This window comes from Rhincodon typus, chromosome 10, assembly GCF_021869965.1.
Source record: "Rhincodon typus isolate 14 chromosome 10, sRhiTyp1.1, whole genome shotgun sequence".
NCBI lineage: Eukaryota > Metazoa > Chordata > Chondrichthyes > Orectolobiformes > Rhincodontidae > Rhincodon > Rhincodon typus.
The window spans coordinates 78,334,663-78,351,117 of record NC_063341.1 but is presented as its reverse complement, the minus strand read 5'-3'; the positions used below and the strand labels follow the sequence as shown (position 1 = coordinate 78,351,117).

At 44.2% G+C, this 16,455-nt stretch overlaps 1 protein-coding gene across 2 annotated transcripts in view; it reads left to right on the top strand.

Annotated features, from left to right (window-relative positions):
- Nucleotides 1–5,212: 5,212 nt before the first annotated feature.
- Nucleotides 5,213–16,455, top strand: part of LOC109920062 (dynein axonemal intermediate chain 3-like) — a 39,779-nt gene continuing 28,536 nt past the window's right edge. Inside the window, exons 1-3 of one of the 2 annotated variants that reach the window (XM_048602322.1) lie at nt 5,213–5,282; nt 13,829–13,976; nt 15,832–15,916. In XM_048602322.1, coding sequence (XP_048458279.1) covers nt 5,218–5,282; nt 13,829–13,976; nt 15,832–15,916 — 298 coding nt within the window. In that variant the 5' untranslated portion in view covers nt 5,213–5,217. Of the gene's footprint in view, nt 5,283–13,828; nt 13,977–15,776; nt 15,917–16,455 lie in introns of those variants that run through there. The other variant, XM_020520091.2, reaches the window with a different exon arrangement.

The following is a 16,455-nucleotide window of genomic DNA, read 5'->3' as shown; positions in this document are numbered from 1 at the left end:
CAATTACTATGGGTCACGATTTCAAGGTGAGAGGGGAAAAGTTTAAGGGAGATATGCGTGGAAAGTTCTTTACGCAGAGGGTGGTGGGTGCCTGGAACGCGTTACCAGTGGAGGTGGTAGAGGCAGGCACAATAACATCATTTAAGATGTATCTAGACAGATACATGAATGGGCAGGGAGCATAGGGATACAGATCCTTGGAAAATAGGCGACAGGTTTAGATAGAGGATCTGGATCAGCGCAGGCTTGGAGGGCCGAAGGGCCTGTACCTGTGCTGTAATTTTCTTTGTTCTTTGTTCTTTGTAATATGTATTGTGAATAGCTGCAGTCCTAGCACTGATTCTTGCGGTTCCCCACTGGTCACTATCTGCCACTTGGGCAATGACCCATTTGTTCCTGCTCTGTTTCCTGACTGCCAGCTAGTTTGCTGTCTATCTCAACACACTAACGTCCAGTCCCCTGTGCTTTAATTTTACATGCTAATCTCTTATGTGGGACTTTATCATAGGCCTTCTAAAGCTCCAAGTAAACCAAACCTACTGGCTTCCCCTTATTAACATTCTTAGATTGTGTCCTCTCAAATTTCAAATGGATTTGTCAAGCATTATTTCCCTTTTCATAAATCCATGTTCGGTTCTATCACTGTTTTCCAAGTGCCCTCCTGTTAAATCTTTTATAAAAAATAGAATGTAACTATCATATCAGGTCCTGGCCTATTTATAAATACCTCGCTATACTTGGATTCACTATCTGTGGAGTTAGCCCTACAGTGATTGTAATGAGATCAACCAGGTGGACCTCATAGAATATGAGTTCCCTGATTGGGGCTGTTAATCCGGTCCAATCAGGGAGCCCTGGCTGACAGATATAAACAAGAGTGTCAGAGATTCTGCTCACTTTGAGAGCCGGCTCTGAAGGAGCTGGATCAGTGTCAAGTAGTATGTATGTGTAAATAACAGGTGACTTGGTGACTGGATACTGGCCTCTGTGGAGTTATTTCAAGTCCCATACCCCATTTTGTTTTCTTTTCCTAAGTGACAGGTTTCCTAGCACTGATCCCTGCGGTACCCCACTGATCACTGGCTGCCCCTCTGCCTCTGAGGGTGTCACTACTTCCTCATCAGTAGTCTGTTTTTAATATATTTAACTCCGGAACTCCCTCAGCCTCCACTTCAGTGTGAGCTGTTTGTGCTAACTCTGAATCTGCTTCCTGGGCCTCAATTAATGAAAACAATGAAAATATTTCCTTTGAATTATCCACATTCTTAAACAGATTCTCAACTTCCCTAACCTCAGTTTGTGGTATAATGAATGAATGAATTTGCCTTATTGTCACAGCTTCATTACAGTAAGCTCTGGCGACGGACTTTGTTCAGTCATTGCTCTTGTCATCACACTCAGTGAAAAAATTCCCGGGAACTTATTCAGGGGCCTTAGAGCCAGAAGAAAAGTTCGAGGGAACACTGCTCTCTACCTATCCCAATCACTAACACTTTGGCTTTTGTTGAACTCTCTGGGCTGAAAATCAAATCCTTCTGCAGCAAGAGATTTTGAGTAGCTACTGTATCTCTCTGAATAATTATGAAGGTGGCTACCTTTGAATAAAAGTGCATTATCTTCCCTTTCAATAAAAGCTCTTCATGTCTTTTATCTACCCTCTGTACTACTTCTACACTCAAGCAATGTTTACCTCCTGTCTCTGAGTTGTCACTAAATTTACCATCTAATCCAAGCCATTTTCCTTCTGTGTTTCCTTTTTTGGATTCATTCTTGTGAGTGCCAATGAATTACACAGGTTTCCCCCTCAAATTCCAGCTTTCTGAATACATGTGTCCCATCTGATTACAATGGAAACATCACCCTCAGCACTTTACCTTCTGGCCTGAGGAAGAGACCTTGAGACCTTGAATCAAAAATACAGAAAATTAAAAAGATCTGGTATTGATGATGTCATGGATTAGCCTAAGCCTGAGTCCTGTTTAGGTCTTGCTACTTGTTTCTTAGTCAGAGAGTCATTGAGGCATATAGCACAGAAACAGGCCCTTTAGCCCAACTCTTCCATCCCAACCAGCTTTCCTGAACTGAACTAGTACCATTTGCCTGCATTTGACCCATATTCTCAAAACCTGTCCTATTTATATTCTTGTCCAAATGTCTTTTAAATGTTGCAACTGTGCCTGCATCTACCATTTTCTCTAGCAGTTCATTCCATACACGCACCATCCTCTGTGTGACAAAGTTGCACCTCAGGTCCCTTTTAAATTTTTCCCCTTTCACCTTAAACCTATGCCCCTCTAGTTTTGGACTCCCCTACCTTTGGGAAAAGACCTTGGCTATTCACCCTATCCATGCCCCTCATGAGTTTATAAACTTCTACAAGGTCGCCCCTCAGCCTCCTACACTCCAGGGGAAAATGTCACAGTCTATTCAGCCTCTCATTATAACTACAACCTTACAATTTTGGTAACATCCTTGTAAATCTTTTTTGCACCCTTTCAAGTTTAATGACATATTTCCTTTAGCAGGACAACCGGAATTGTACACAGTACTCCAAAGGTGGCCTTACCAATGTTTTGTACAGCTGTAACATGACGTCCCAACTTCTGTACTCAATGCACTGACCAATAAAGGCAAGCATACCAAATGCTTTCTTCACCATCTGCCTACTTGTGAGGCCACTTTCAAGAAACTATGTACCTGCACCCCTAGGTCTCTCTATTTGACAACACTCCCCAGGGCCTGATCATTACCTGTCTTTGTCTGAGGAATGGGGAATTGAATTGCTCAGCAAGATCCCACAAACTGTAAAGCAATAAATGACCAGATAAACCACAGTATGGGCGGTAGGTAAAAGATAAACACTAGCAAGAACATTGGAATGTTAACTTTATTCTTAATTGAAACATTCCATTGCGATCTTTCCCATCTGTCTGCAAAAGTGATTGGGCCATTAACAACTCATCTAATTACTGGATTGCTCCTTTAGTGTTACATTGGGAAAGCCAGCTTTTATTGACTTGTGTAATTTTATGTTTATTTTTATTTATTTGTGTGATGAAGGCTCATGATATGTTATTATTGCTATTATTTGGAAACTTGAGCTATAAAGTAGGCAGAACCATGTATTGGGTTAAATTTGATTTGTATTTCTATATTGTGGGGTTAAGAAGGGGACACATTGGGCTAAGTTTTACTTTTCTTGGCTAAGTTTATGTTGTGTTCAGTTTCTTGGAGGATGACTCACTGTGAGCTGCGAGCAAGTTCTCTCGCCATATCTTACCAATCCACCTCATTAATGACCTACCTCATCCTGTGGTGTCTCTTAAGGTCCAATTCTATCTCCAATTTACCATGTGCCTTTCCCAGAACAACTCACCGTTCACTGGGTATCCAGGTCACCACCATCTCTTGTGGCTACACCATCAGTCTGGAGCTGCCCTGCATGGTTCCTAATATTTGCCTCGGGATATGGCAGACAGGGGTAATGGGCACTTTGCTTTGTGGACAGGGACCTGGAGCTCCTGTTGGTGCAAACATGGACACCCTTTTGCCCCCTGACCAGCAGAGGAGAACAAGATACCAGGCCATGCCCAGTCTAACCTGAGGTTACCACCTGGGTCAGTGCAGTCTCAGTGTCTGGAGGAACGCCCAGTGCTGTAGGAAGAAGGTCAATGTCATAGAGTCATGGAGTCATACAGCACAGAACCAGACTCTTTGGCCCAACTCGTCCGCCTTCTCCACCCTTCCAGGGTGTGTGCCAACATCTTCTCTCCAATACCTCACACTCACCCTCTCTCTGACACTGCACCCCCCTCCCACCAAGGCTTATCCTCACTATTGCCTGCAACATCCTCCCTCACTCACTCTCACCCACCCCAACCTCGAAACCATTAACCGCATGTACCCTCTGTGCTGCCCACTCACTCACTCAGGCACCTCCCCCCCTTGCACTAACAGTAGCAGCTGTACCACCCACTTTCATTCCCTCTAACACCTGCCTTTCTCTAATTCCAGGAGGTACAGGCTTGGAGGGCCGAAGGACCTGTTCATGTGCTGTAATTTTCTTTGTTCTTTGTTCTTTGAAATAAGTCCCCAAATGGGGCAGAAAGAGTCACGAAAAGTAATTGTCTGCCTGACATTCACGTCCTCACCTCTTCTGTGGAGAGGATCCTGACTCTGACCACCCCACGGGGCTGACTGACCACGTCCAAGCTGCTGGGCTGGTCTCAGAGGCTGCCCCTGACTTACTACTGGGACCCTCTGTGTGAAAGCGAACTTGCGTAATATGACTGACGCACGTGGACCACAGTAACAGCTGTGCCACCCACTTTCATCCCATGTAATACCCGACTCTCTGCCATTCCAGGAGGAAAACAGCTCACAATGGGGCAGAAGGAGTCAGGATGGGTGGTGGCCTGCCCAATATTCAGCTCCTCACTCTCTACGAGGAGAGGATTCAAGTCTTCACTGCTCAGAGTGCCTGATTGACTGCATCCGAGCCCTCTGGACTAGTATCGGACGGTACCCTCACCTCCCTTGCTGTGCTAGGACGTCCTCAGTGAAGGCTATCTCCCTTGACTTGACTGAGAACAGCTGACAACTATGACGAAGCCAGGTAGCACGGTGGCTCAGTGGTTAGCACTGCTGCCTCACAGCGCCAGGGACCCGGGTTTAATTCCTGGATGACTGTCTGTGTGGAGTTTGCTCATTCTCCATCTGCCTGCGTGGGCTTCCTCCGGGTGCTCCGGTTTCCTCCCACAGTCCAAAGATGTGCAGGTTAGGTGGATTGGCCATGCTAAATTGCCTGTAGTGTCCGGTGATGTGTACATTGGGTGGGTTGGCCATGGGAGGTGCAGGGTTACAGGGATAGTGTAGGGGACGGGTTGAGTCTGGGTGGGATGCTCTTCGGGGAGTCGGTGTGGACATGTTGGGCCGAATGGCCCGATTTGACTCTGTGGAGATTCTATGAAGCCTCCTGGCCTTACACCTGCATTTAATGACAAGGAAAGGCAACTTAAGGCAGGAGTGCCGTGGGTGCCCAGGTAGGCTCACTGTGAGAGCAAGTTAAGGAGCCCAGAAATGTCCATGACATGCCTTTAAATGTTTCAGTATATTGAAGGTGCTACATATGTGCAAGTGATTATTGTTGTAACACTGTAAAAAGTAAATCATGTTGCTGATTAAAAAAAAATGTCATTTTTTTTCAAGATATCAAGAATGGGAGTCCCGTGTGCAAATGCAGAAGGGATGTGTGTCCAACTAATCACATGCTCTCCTGATTGGTAAATACATTCATACATAGTAATTGTGCGGAATCTATTGTCCATTTGCAAGTTCTTATTGTCACCTTCCAGAAGGACAAGGGCAGCAGATACATGAAAACACCAACCCCTGCAGGTTCCCTGCCAAAGCAGTCACCAATCCACACTTGGAAATATATCGCTTCAGTATCACTGGGTCAAAATCATGGAATTCGCTCCCTAAAGGCATTGCTGGTCTACCCACAGCACATAGACTACAGCGGTTCAAGAACGCAGCTCACTACCACCTTCTCAAGGGCAACTAGGGATGGGCAATACAATGCTTACACCCCACGGGGGAATAGAGACAAAACTGCAGGAGTACAGAGTTGCCAGGCAATGGGATTGGCCATAACTCCCAACAGTGTTCTGATGGGATGGGCTCCACCTGAGTTATGCAGGGACCAGAGTCCTGATGAATTGCAGAGGCTGGATAGGCTGGGACATTTTTCACTGGAGCGTCGGAGATTGAGAGGTGACCTGATAGAAGTTTATAAAATGATGAGAGATATAGATAGTTGATGGTAGTTGGCTTTTCCCTAAGATGGGGAATTTCAAGACTAAGGGGAGACATTTTTAAGGTGAGAGGAGAGAGATTTAAAAAGTACAATAGAGGCAAATCTTTTACACAGAGGGTGGTTCGCGTGCGGAATGGACTTCCAGAGGAAGTGGTAGATGTGGGTACAGTTACAATGTTTAAAGTACATTTGGATGGATATATGAATGGGAAAGGTTTGGAGGGATATGGGCCAGGAGCAGGCAGGTTGGACTAGTTTATTTAGGGATTATGTTCAGCATGGACTAGTTGGACTGAAGTGTCTGTTTCCATGCTGTATGCCTCTATGACTCTATGACTACAGCTGTGAATTAGGGAGGGGGGATATTTTGGAAAAAGTCAAGGGGGAAGGAGGGCTCGGCAGAGGTTATTAAAGTTTCCAGAACAAGTAATAGGATAGAGAATGGAATGGATTCGGGATATGACTTCAGGCACCAAGATAAGGGGACTAATCTGAGAATGGGAGGCAGTCACTGCAGGACTGAGGGTGTTGTACTTAAATACATGCAGTATCTGAAACAAGGTAAATGAGCTTGTAGTGCAGATTGAAATTGGTGGGTACAATGTTGTGGGTATCACAGGGACGTGGCTACAAGGTGATCAAGGCTGGGAAATAAAATCCAAGGATATGAGTCCTATCAAAAGGACAGGCAAATGGGCAGAGGATGTGGGATTGCATTGTCAATAAGAAATGAAATTAAATCAATAGAAAGCAGTAATATAGAATCAGTAGGCATAGAATCTGTGTGGATAGAGTTGATGAACTGTGAAGGAAAAAAGACTCTGATGTGTACAGGCCACCTAGCCAGGATGTGGGGAAGCAAATGAATTGGGAAATAGAAAAGGCATGTAAGAAAGGCATTATTACAATAAATATAGGGGACTTCAATTTACAAGCGGACTGGGAAAATCGGGTTGGTAGTAGATTTCAAGAAAAGGAATCTGTGGAATGTCTATAAGGTGGTTTATTGGAACAGCTTATGGCATAGCCCACTAGAGAACAGGATTCTGGATTTGGTGATGTGTAATGAGGCAGACTTGATTAGGAAGCTTAAGGTGAAGGAACCCCAAGGGGACAGTGACCATAATATGATAGAAATCACCCAGCAGTGTGAGAGGGAGAAGCTGGAATTAGATGTAACAGTATTACGATTGAGTAAAGGTAACGACAAAGATGTCAGAGAGGAGTTGGTCAGAGTTGATTGGAAGGGGAGAACAGCAGGGAAGATAGTGGAGCAGCAATGGCAGGAGTTTCTGGGGGTAATCCGGGAGGCATGGCAGAAATTCATCCCAAGGAAGAAGAAAGATACTGAGGGGAGGACAAGGTAACCATGGCTGATAAAGGAAGTCAGGGACAGCATAAGAGGACATTAAGGACAAAAAGGTAACTAGGGAGAGAATAGGGCCCCTTAAAGACCAGCAAGGCCATCCACATGTGGAACAGCAGGAGATGATGGGAGATACCAACCGAGTATTTTGCATCAGTGTTTACTGTGGAGAAGGATATGGAAGATAAAGAACGTGGGGAAATAAATATTGACATCTTGAAAAATGCCCATATTGCAGAGGAGGTGGTGCTGGACACATAAAGGTGGATAAATCCCCAGGACCTGATCAGGTGTACCCTAGAAGTCTGTGGGAAGCTTAGGAAGTGAGTGATTGCTGGGCCCCTTGCTGAGATATTTGTGTCATCGATAGCCACAGGTGAGGTGTCGGAAGACTAGAGATTGGCTAATGTGGTGTCACTATAAGAAAGATGGGAAGGAAAAGCCAGGGAACTATAGACCGATGAGCCTGACATCGGTGGTGGGTGAGTTATTGGAGGGGATCCAGGGGGTCAGGATTTCCATGTGTTTGGAAGGGCAAGGACTAATTAGGAATAGTCGACATGACTTTGTGCATGGGAAATCATGTCTCATTAACTTGATTGCGTTTTTTTGAAGAGGTAACAAAGATGACTAATGAGGGCAGAGCAGTGGACGTGATCTGTATGGACTTCAGTAAGGCATTCCACAAGGTTCTTCATGTAGACTGGTTAGCAAGGTTACATCACATGGAATACAGAGAGAACCAGCCATTTGGAAACAGAACTGGCTTGAAGGTAGAAGACAGAGGGTGGTGATGGAGGGTTGCTTTTCAGACTGGATGCCTGTGACCATATCATGAAATCATAAAGACCCTACAAATGATTTGGACGTGAAGATAGAGGAGAAAACAGAGCTAACGTTTCGGTTCTGGTGACCCTCCCTCAGAACCGGACCCGAAACGTTAACTCTGTTTTCTCCTCCACAGATGCTGCCAGACCTGCTGAGCTTTTCCAGCAACTTTGTTTTTGTTCCTGATTTACAGCATCCGCAGTTCTTTTGGTTTTTATGAAGATAGGAGGTATGGTTAGTAAATTGCAGATGACTGCAAAATTGGAGGCATAGTGGACAGAGAAGAAGATTACCTCAGAGTACATTGGGACAGAGTACAAGTTGATCAGATGGGCCAATGGGCTGAGGAGTTTTATTTAGATAAATATGATATGCTGCATTTTGGAAAGGCAAATCAGGGCACTTAATGTTAAAGTCCTGGCGAGTGTTGCTGAACAAAGAGACCTTGGAATGCAGGTTCATAGTTCTTTGAAAGTGGAGTCCCAAGTAGACAGGATAGTGAAGAAGGCGTTTGGTATGCTTGCCTTTATTGGTCAGTGCATTGAGTATTGGTGTTGGAAGGTCATGTTGCGGCGGTACAGGACATTGGTTAGGCCACTTTTGGAATACTGTGTGCAATTCTGGTCTCCCTGCTATAGGAAGGATGCTGTGAAACTTGAAAGGGTTCAGAAAAGATTTATAAGGATGTTGCCAGGGTTGGAAGGTTTGTGCTATGGGGAGATGCTGAATAGGCTGGAACTATTTTCCCTGGAGCATCGGAGGCTGAGGAGTTGTGTTATAGAAGTTTATAACATCATGAGGGGCATGGATTGGGTGAATAGACAAGGTCTTTTTCCCAGGGTGGGAGAGTTCAAAAGTGGAAGGCATAGATTTAAGGTGAGAGGGGAAAGGTTTAAAAGGGATCTAAGGGAAAATGTTTTCACGCAGAGGTTGGTACTTGTATGGAATGAGCTGCCAGAGGAAGAGGGGGAGGCTGGTACAATTAAAACATTTAAAAGGCATCTGGGCCAAATGCTGGCAAATGGGACAAGATTAATTTAGGATATCTGGTCGGCATGGACGAATTGGACTGAAGGGTCTGTTTCCATGCTGTACAGTTCTGACTCTATAAAAGCAGAAGAAGAAGCATACAATGTGGTAAAGATTAGTGGGAAGCCTTTAAAAACCTGCAGAGGATGAAATATGAGGGTAAGCTAGCTAATGATAGAAAAGAAGATTGCAGGACTTTTTTGAACTATCTAACAAGTAAGAGAGAGACAAGAGTGGACATTGGACTGTTGGAAAATGTTGCTGGAGAAGTAATAATGGGGAGTAAAGAAATGGCAGAGGAACTGAATCGATACTTTGCATCAGTTTTCACAATAGAGGACAGCAGCATACCAGAACTTCAAGAGAGTGAGGGGGCAGAGGTGAGTGTAGTGGCCATCACTAAAAGAAGGGGCTGGGGAAGCTGAAAGGTAGATAAATCACCCAGACAGATGGACTACACCCCAGGTTTCTGAAGGAGATAGCGGAGGAGATTGCACTGGCATTGGTGGTAATCTTTCATGAATGACTGGAGTCAGGGAAGGTCCCAGAGGACTGAAAAATGGCTAATGTAACACTCTGTTTAAAAAGGAATGGAGGCTGACAACAGATTGCTATCGGCCGATCAACCTGACCTCGGTCGTTGGTAAGATTTTAGAGTCTGTTAAGGATGAGTGTCATGGTGGGAAAAAAAGTGGCAGATGGAATGCAATGTGGGAAAGTGTGAGGTTATGTACCATGGAAGAATAGAGGCATAGACTATTTTCTAAATGGGGAATGTCTTCAGAAATGTGAAACGCAAAGGGTCTTGGGAGACTGAGTTCAGGAGTCTCTTAGGATTAACATGGAGGCTCAGTTGACAATTAGGAAGGCAAATACAATGTTAGCATTCATTTCAAGACAACTAGAATACAACAGCAGGGAGGTACTGCTGAGGCTGTATAAGGCTCTGGTCAGATAACATTTGAAATATTGTAAACAGTTTTGGGCGCCATATCCGAGGAAGGATGTGCTGAACCTGGAGGGAGTCCAGAGGAGGTTTACAAGAATGATCCAGGGATGAAGGGCTTGTCATGAGGAGTAGTTGAAGACTCTGGGTCTGTAATCAATAGAATTTAGAAGGATGAAGGGGGATCTGATTGAAAGTTATAGAGTACTGAGAGGCCTGGATAGAGTGGACGTGGACAAGATGTTTCCACGAGTAGGAGAGACTAGGACCCAAAGGCACAGCCTCAAAGTGAAGGGGCAACCCTTTAGAACAGAGATGAAGAGGAATTTCTTCTGCCAGAGGGTGGTGAATCTGTGGAACTCATTGCTGCTGAAGGCTGTGGAGGCCAAGTCATTGAGTGTGTTTAATACAGTGATAGACAGATTTTTGATTAGTAAAGGGATCAAAGGTTATGGAGAGAAGGCAGGAGAAAGAGATTGAGAAACATATCAAACATGATCGAATGGCAGAGTAGTCTCAATGGGCTGAAAGGCCTAATTCTATCCTTATATGTAATGGACTTACGTGGTGTGAATCTCAACACAGCATAATTAATGTGCTTGCAAGAATAAATTGCCTCAGGGCATTGTAGATGGGTTTCCCCAACCACCTCCCCCAAATGGGAACAGTGCTACTCTGTAAATCCAGCCAACAGAATTGGGAGGAATACATTCTCATATTGTGATGTTGGAAAATGAACCCTGCTCCACTTCGCTCAACCCGGAGTTAAGAACAAGGGCTTCCAGTGTGTTTTACACCACTTTGTGCTATGAATCTCCAGCATTTTGTTTTCTTTATTCAATCATGGGATGTGGGCATTGCTGGGTCAATCAGCATTTGTTGCCCATCCCTAATTGCCCCTGAAGAAGGTGGTGGTAAAGTATAAGTCGTGCAGTTAACTGCAATTAGGAAAAAAAAGCCGTGCAGAAGAGGGCCTGGAAGTTTTGAACATTGCTTGTCAATGAGCCATTCTCAGTGTCCCAATTTAAATACATTATGGGGAGGCAGCGGCATAATGGTAATGTGACTAGACTAGTAGCCCAGAACCTGAGCTAATGGCCAGGGCATATAGGTTCACAATCCCTGCTTGGCAGATGGTGAAATTTGAATTCAATAAATGTCTGGAATTAAAAGCGGACCTCATGATCACCATGTCATTACAGTCGTACAAGATCATACTGCTGCTCCCTTGTTAGATTGAGAGATAACTGTTAGGGGTAGTTTAGCCTAACTGCAAACAAGCCTCAGGCGAGGGGAGAGGTCAAGAAGGAGAATCCTTCATGGTAACCTCAGCAGGTGCAGGAATTGAACCCACACTGCATTGCAAACCAACCATCCAGCCAACTGAGCTAAACCGATTCCCAACGTCCACATAACCATTGCTGCTTGTTGTTAACCCATCTGGTTCAGGAAGGAAATCTGCCATCCTTACCTGGTCTGGTCTACGTGTGACTCTGGATCCACAGAAATACGGTTGATCTTAACTGTCCTCTGAAATAGCCTAGCAATTCACTCAGCTCAAGGCACAATTTGGGTTGGCCTTATTAGCAAAGTGCTAATCCCATGTGTGAATTAAAAGACACTTCCACCTTTTGACTGGTTCTAATGCAAGGTGCTGACACCAGTGAAATCCATGATGTGGAGGTACCGGTGTTGGACTGGGGTGGGACAAAGTCAGAAATCACACGACACCAGGTTATAGTCCAACAGGTTTGTTTGAAACAACACTTGAAGGACTGAGGCTCCAAAAGCTTGTGATTTCAAATAAACCTGTTGGACTATAACCTGGTGGGACCGGTGAAATCCACAGTCTTCAACACAGTAGGGGCATACTCACATAGAGAAGTAAGCACATGTGCTTCCTGCTCACCGTACTGCAGTATCAGGAGGACGTTTACAATCTGAACTGTGTGTGTGCTAACTGAATTTCTGAATTTATTTTACCTAATGAAATAATGGATTGGCAATTTTCTGTTCTCCTGAGGACTCTAATCAGATTGGAGAATTCTGAGCATTATAATTTGTATCATTGTGGGTCAGCTTCCTGTCTGGGGACAGTGTACATTTACACAACTCTCCCTCCATGCTATTCCAATGTTAAGAGTATACAACCTCTCAAGCCTGCCCATCTTTTCATTATGTTCACAGCTGGTCATCTATGTCAATTCTCTTAAGGTGGCCAGGCAAGTTGAAACTGTTGTTAAAAAGGCTTATAGGATCCTTGGGATTATAAATAGAAGCATAGAATAATAAAGCAAGGACATGATGCTACACCTTTAGAAATCATTGGTCAGACCACATTTGGAGTATTGTATTCAATTCTGGACACCTTATTTAAGGGAAGGATGTTAAGTCTCCTTTGAATTCTCTCCAGGGCTTTATTAGAATGATACCAGGAATGAGGGATTTTAGATAATAGGAAAGATTAGAGAAATTGGGTTTATTCTCCTTGGAGTAAAGATTAGGAGGTGACCTTATTGAGGAGTTATGAACAATTTTGACAGGGTAAAGAAGGATATTCTGTTTCCACTAGTTGGTACGTCAATAACTAGGGGGTCACAATTTCAAGACTGTCAGCAAGAGAGCTTAGAGTGAGATGAGGAGAAACTTCTTTACTCAGAGAGTTGTTAAGATTTGGAATGCACTGCCTGGGAGAGTGGAGGAGGCGGATTCCATAGGAGGTTTCAAAGGAAAGCTGGATATATATTTGAACATGATGACATTAGATGGTTACGGAGATAGGACTGGAGTGTGCGACTATCTAGGTAACTCTTTTGGGAGCGGGTACAGACATGATGGGTCAAATGGCCTCCTTCTATACTGTAAAATTCTATGATTCTAAATTCCCCCTTCCTTTCCCCTTCATACCCAAAGTTCTATCAATCTCACTCTCAAACATAATTGTTGATTGAATTCCAAAGATTCACACTACTTCATGTGAATAAAAGTTTCAGGCATTCTCCCATCCAACTACTAATCAGCTAAGCAGACTTAGGCCTGGTTAATGCTTAGATGGGAGACCACCCAGGAAAACTAGGTGCTGGGCAGGCTTTTGGGACCTATTGTGGCACAGTGGTAAAGTCCCTACACCTGGACCGGGAGGCCCGAGTTCAAGCCCACCTGCTCCAGAGGTGTGTATTAACATCACTGAACAGGTTGATTGGAAAAACTAAAAAAAATGTCCTCATCTGAGTCCGAAGAAGACAATTCCTTGTCCTAAGAGCACACTTTAATGTTGGGGATTACCCAGTCAGAGGAAACAGCCCATTGGCATGTAACCAGGCCAAGCCTCGTTGAAATGAGACTAACTCTTAGTCCTCTAAACCCCAATGAACAGATTCTCAATCTATCTTCACAAACCCTCGCAACTCAGGTCAATGTCCCACTAGCCCGACCCAGGAAGACCTTTTCTCTAGCAAGTCTGGCATTCGTTTCCCATCCCTAGTTACCCCTTGGTCTGAATGGTTTGTTCGAGGGTCCTTATGGGTCAATCACATTGCTGTGGGCCTGGAGTCAGGTGTAGGGCCTGAAGGCTCATTTCCTTCCCTGAAAGTGATTAGTGAACCGCATAAAATTCGACAAACAATTGATGATTTGCGATCACCATCACTGAAACCATGTATTTTATCATTTAATTGACACTTCCAGCAGCGCCCCATGGTGGGACTTGAACCCAAATTGCCCACAGCATTAGCCTGGGCCTCTGGCTTACCAGGGCCTTGACGTCACCACTGTCTTCCCCAATCACCTCCTTCCTCCTGTAATCACAAGGAGCAATGATGACGCCATCCTATTTTTGCAGTTCAATACTGTTCTGGGATATTCGAAAACCCAAACCCACAGTCCTGACGAGGCAGGAGAAACAGAAAATGGAGAAGGAACTCCAAAACCCTGAAAGAGTGCCTAACACCTTTAAACATATCGATCTCTACTGGAAACCGATGCACAAGGTAATGTCAATCCTATTAATTTGAAAATTAAGATGTTACCGTGACTGAATGAGAGATCTGTTGATTTATTTTTAAAAAATTTCATTGGATCTGGACATCACTGGGTAAGGCCAGCATTTGTTGCCTATCCCTAATTGCCCTTGGCTTGCTTGCTTGGCCATTTCAGGGGGGATTTCAGAGTTGCCCTGGAGTCACTTATCTGCCAGAATTCCTTCCCTGAAGAGTGAACCAGGTGAATTCTTAATAACAATTGAAGATGGCTGTCTTGGTCAACATAACTAAGACTAGCTTTCAAATCCACATTTATTTATTGAACTTCAATTCCAACAGCTGCTGTGATGAGTTTTTAACCCAAATCCCCAGGTGACTTCAACACAATGCTATAATTTCCATGCTCCTTACCGTCATTTGATTGATTTATTGTCACGTGTACCGGAGTACAGTGAAAAGCTTTGTTTACAAGCAGCACAGGCAGATCATAGTAAGCAAGGATGTACAGATCAAAGGTTGTAAAAAACATGTTACATTGCACAGGGTGAGCGCTAGGTGAAATCAACTTTAGCAAGATCAGCATTTGAGGCTAGAGAGTCTATTTGTCAGTGTAATAATGGCTGGGAAGAAACTGTTCCTGAACCTGCTTGTGCGTGTGTTCAGGTTTCTATATCTTCTGCCTGATGGAAGAGGTTGTAGGAGATCATTACCGGGGTACGATGGGTCTTTGATGTTGGCCGCCTTTCTGTGGCATCGAGTCATCTAAATGGAGTCTGTTGATGGAAGGTTGGCTTCTGTGATGGTCTCGGCTGTGCACACCACCTTCTGTAGTTTCTTACGGTCCTGAGCATACCAGGCCATTATGTACCTGGACAGTATGCTTTCTTCATCTGTAGAAGTTGGTTAGCATAGCTGACGGGATAGCACTTGTGTCTGTAACAAAAACAGAAGTTGCTGGAAAAGCTCAGCACGTCTGGCAGATTCTCTGAAGAAAAAAATCAGTCAACATTTCGGGTCCGGTGACCCTTGCTCAGAACAGAAATTCTGAGGAAGGGTCACTGGACCCGAAAAGTTAGCTCTGTTTTTTTCTTCACAGATGCTGCCAGACCTGCTGAGCTTTTCCAGCAACTTCTGTTTTTGTTTCTGATTTACAGCATCCGCAGTTCTTTTGGTTTTTGCAACCTGCTGAGCCACGTATTTTGTGACAAAACAGAGGAGACTGATTTAAGGTAGTTGGCTAATCAGCTAGAGATGGCAGATGAGTAGGTTTTTTTTTAATTGAAAGACAATGTTTTGTTGTGATCTGAAATGTGTTGCCTGAAAGGGAGATGGAACAGGAACTTCACGTACGAACAGATTCAAGAACAGCTTCTATCCCGCTGTTAACAGACTTTTGAATGGACCTCTTTAATGTTAATGTTGATCTCTCTCTGCACCTTCTCAGCAGCTGTGACACTGTATCCTACACTATGTTCCCTGATGCACTTGTATAGTACAATCTGCCTGTAAAGTACTTAAGGCAACGCTTTTCACTGTACCTCAGTACACGTGACAGTAATAAATCAAACTAAATCAAATCTGAAGGAGAATCAGAAATTCTCAAAAAGAAAAGAATTTATTTACAGGGATATGGTGTTAATTTCAGATAGCTGTTTTTTTGAGCTGGCACAGGTACAGTGTGTTGAGTGGCCTTTTTCATTCTATGGTTCGATGAATAAATCTTTATCCTCCTAAATCCTGAACAGGTTTTAACACGTTCCAAGGAAGGGTCACTAGACCTGAAACGTTAACTCTGATTTCTCTCCACAGGTGCTGCCAGACCTGCTGAGCTTTTCCAGCAATTTCTGTTTTTGTTCCTGAACAGGTGTTGTTACCTAAGATTTCAACTGCTGGAGACTACAGCCCTATGAAAATTAGCATGAAGGAGAAATACACCGACAGAGTCAATGGTAAATACACTTGCACTGACACTTTGTAATCTCAAAGTGACCTTAGTGTTTCCTCTGAAGATTGACCCACCTGGGGATTTTTGAAATAGCTAATCTTTCATGGCAGATCAATGTTCTGATCCCAGCCGATGTTATTCCCAGGCGATAGCACCATTCATGCCCAGTGCAAATACATAGAATCGTAGAATCCCTGCTGTGTAGAAGCAGCCCATTCGGCTGATCGAGTCCACACTGACCCTCCAAAGAGCATCCCATCCCCTTACCCTATCCCTGTAACCCCACATTTCCCATGACTAATCCATCTAGCCTGCACATTCTTGGACACTATGTGGCAACTTAGCACAGACAATCCACCTCACCTGCATATCTTTGGACTGTGGGAGGAAACCAGAACACCCGGAGGAAACCCATGCAGGCATGAGGAGAATGTGCAAACTCCACACATTTAGGTCACATTTAAAATGGAGACCTCAAGAATGCTGCCATCATTTACCATGGATAGCAGGAACTGCAGATGCTGGAGAATCTGAGATATCAAG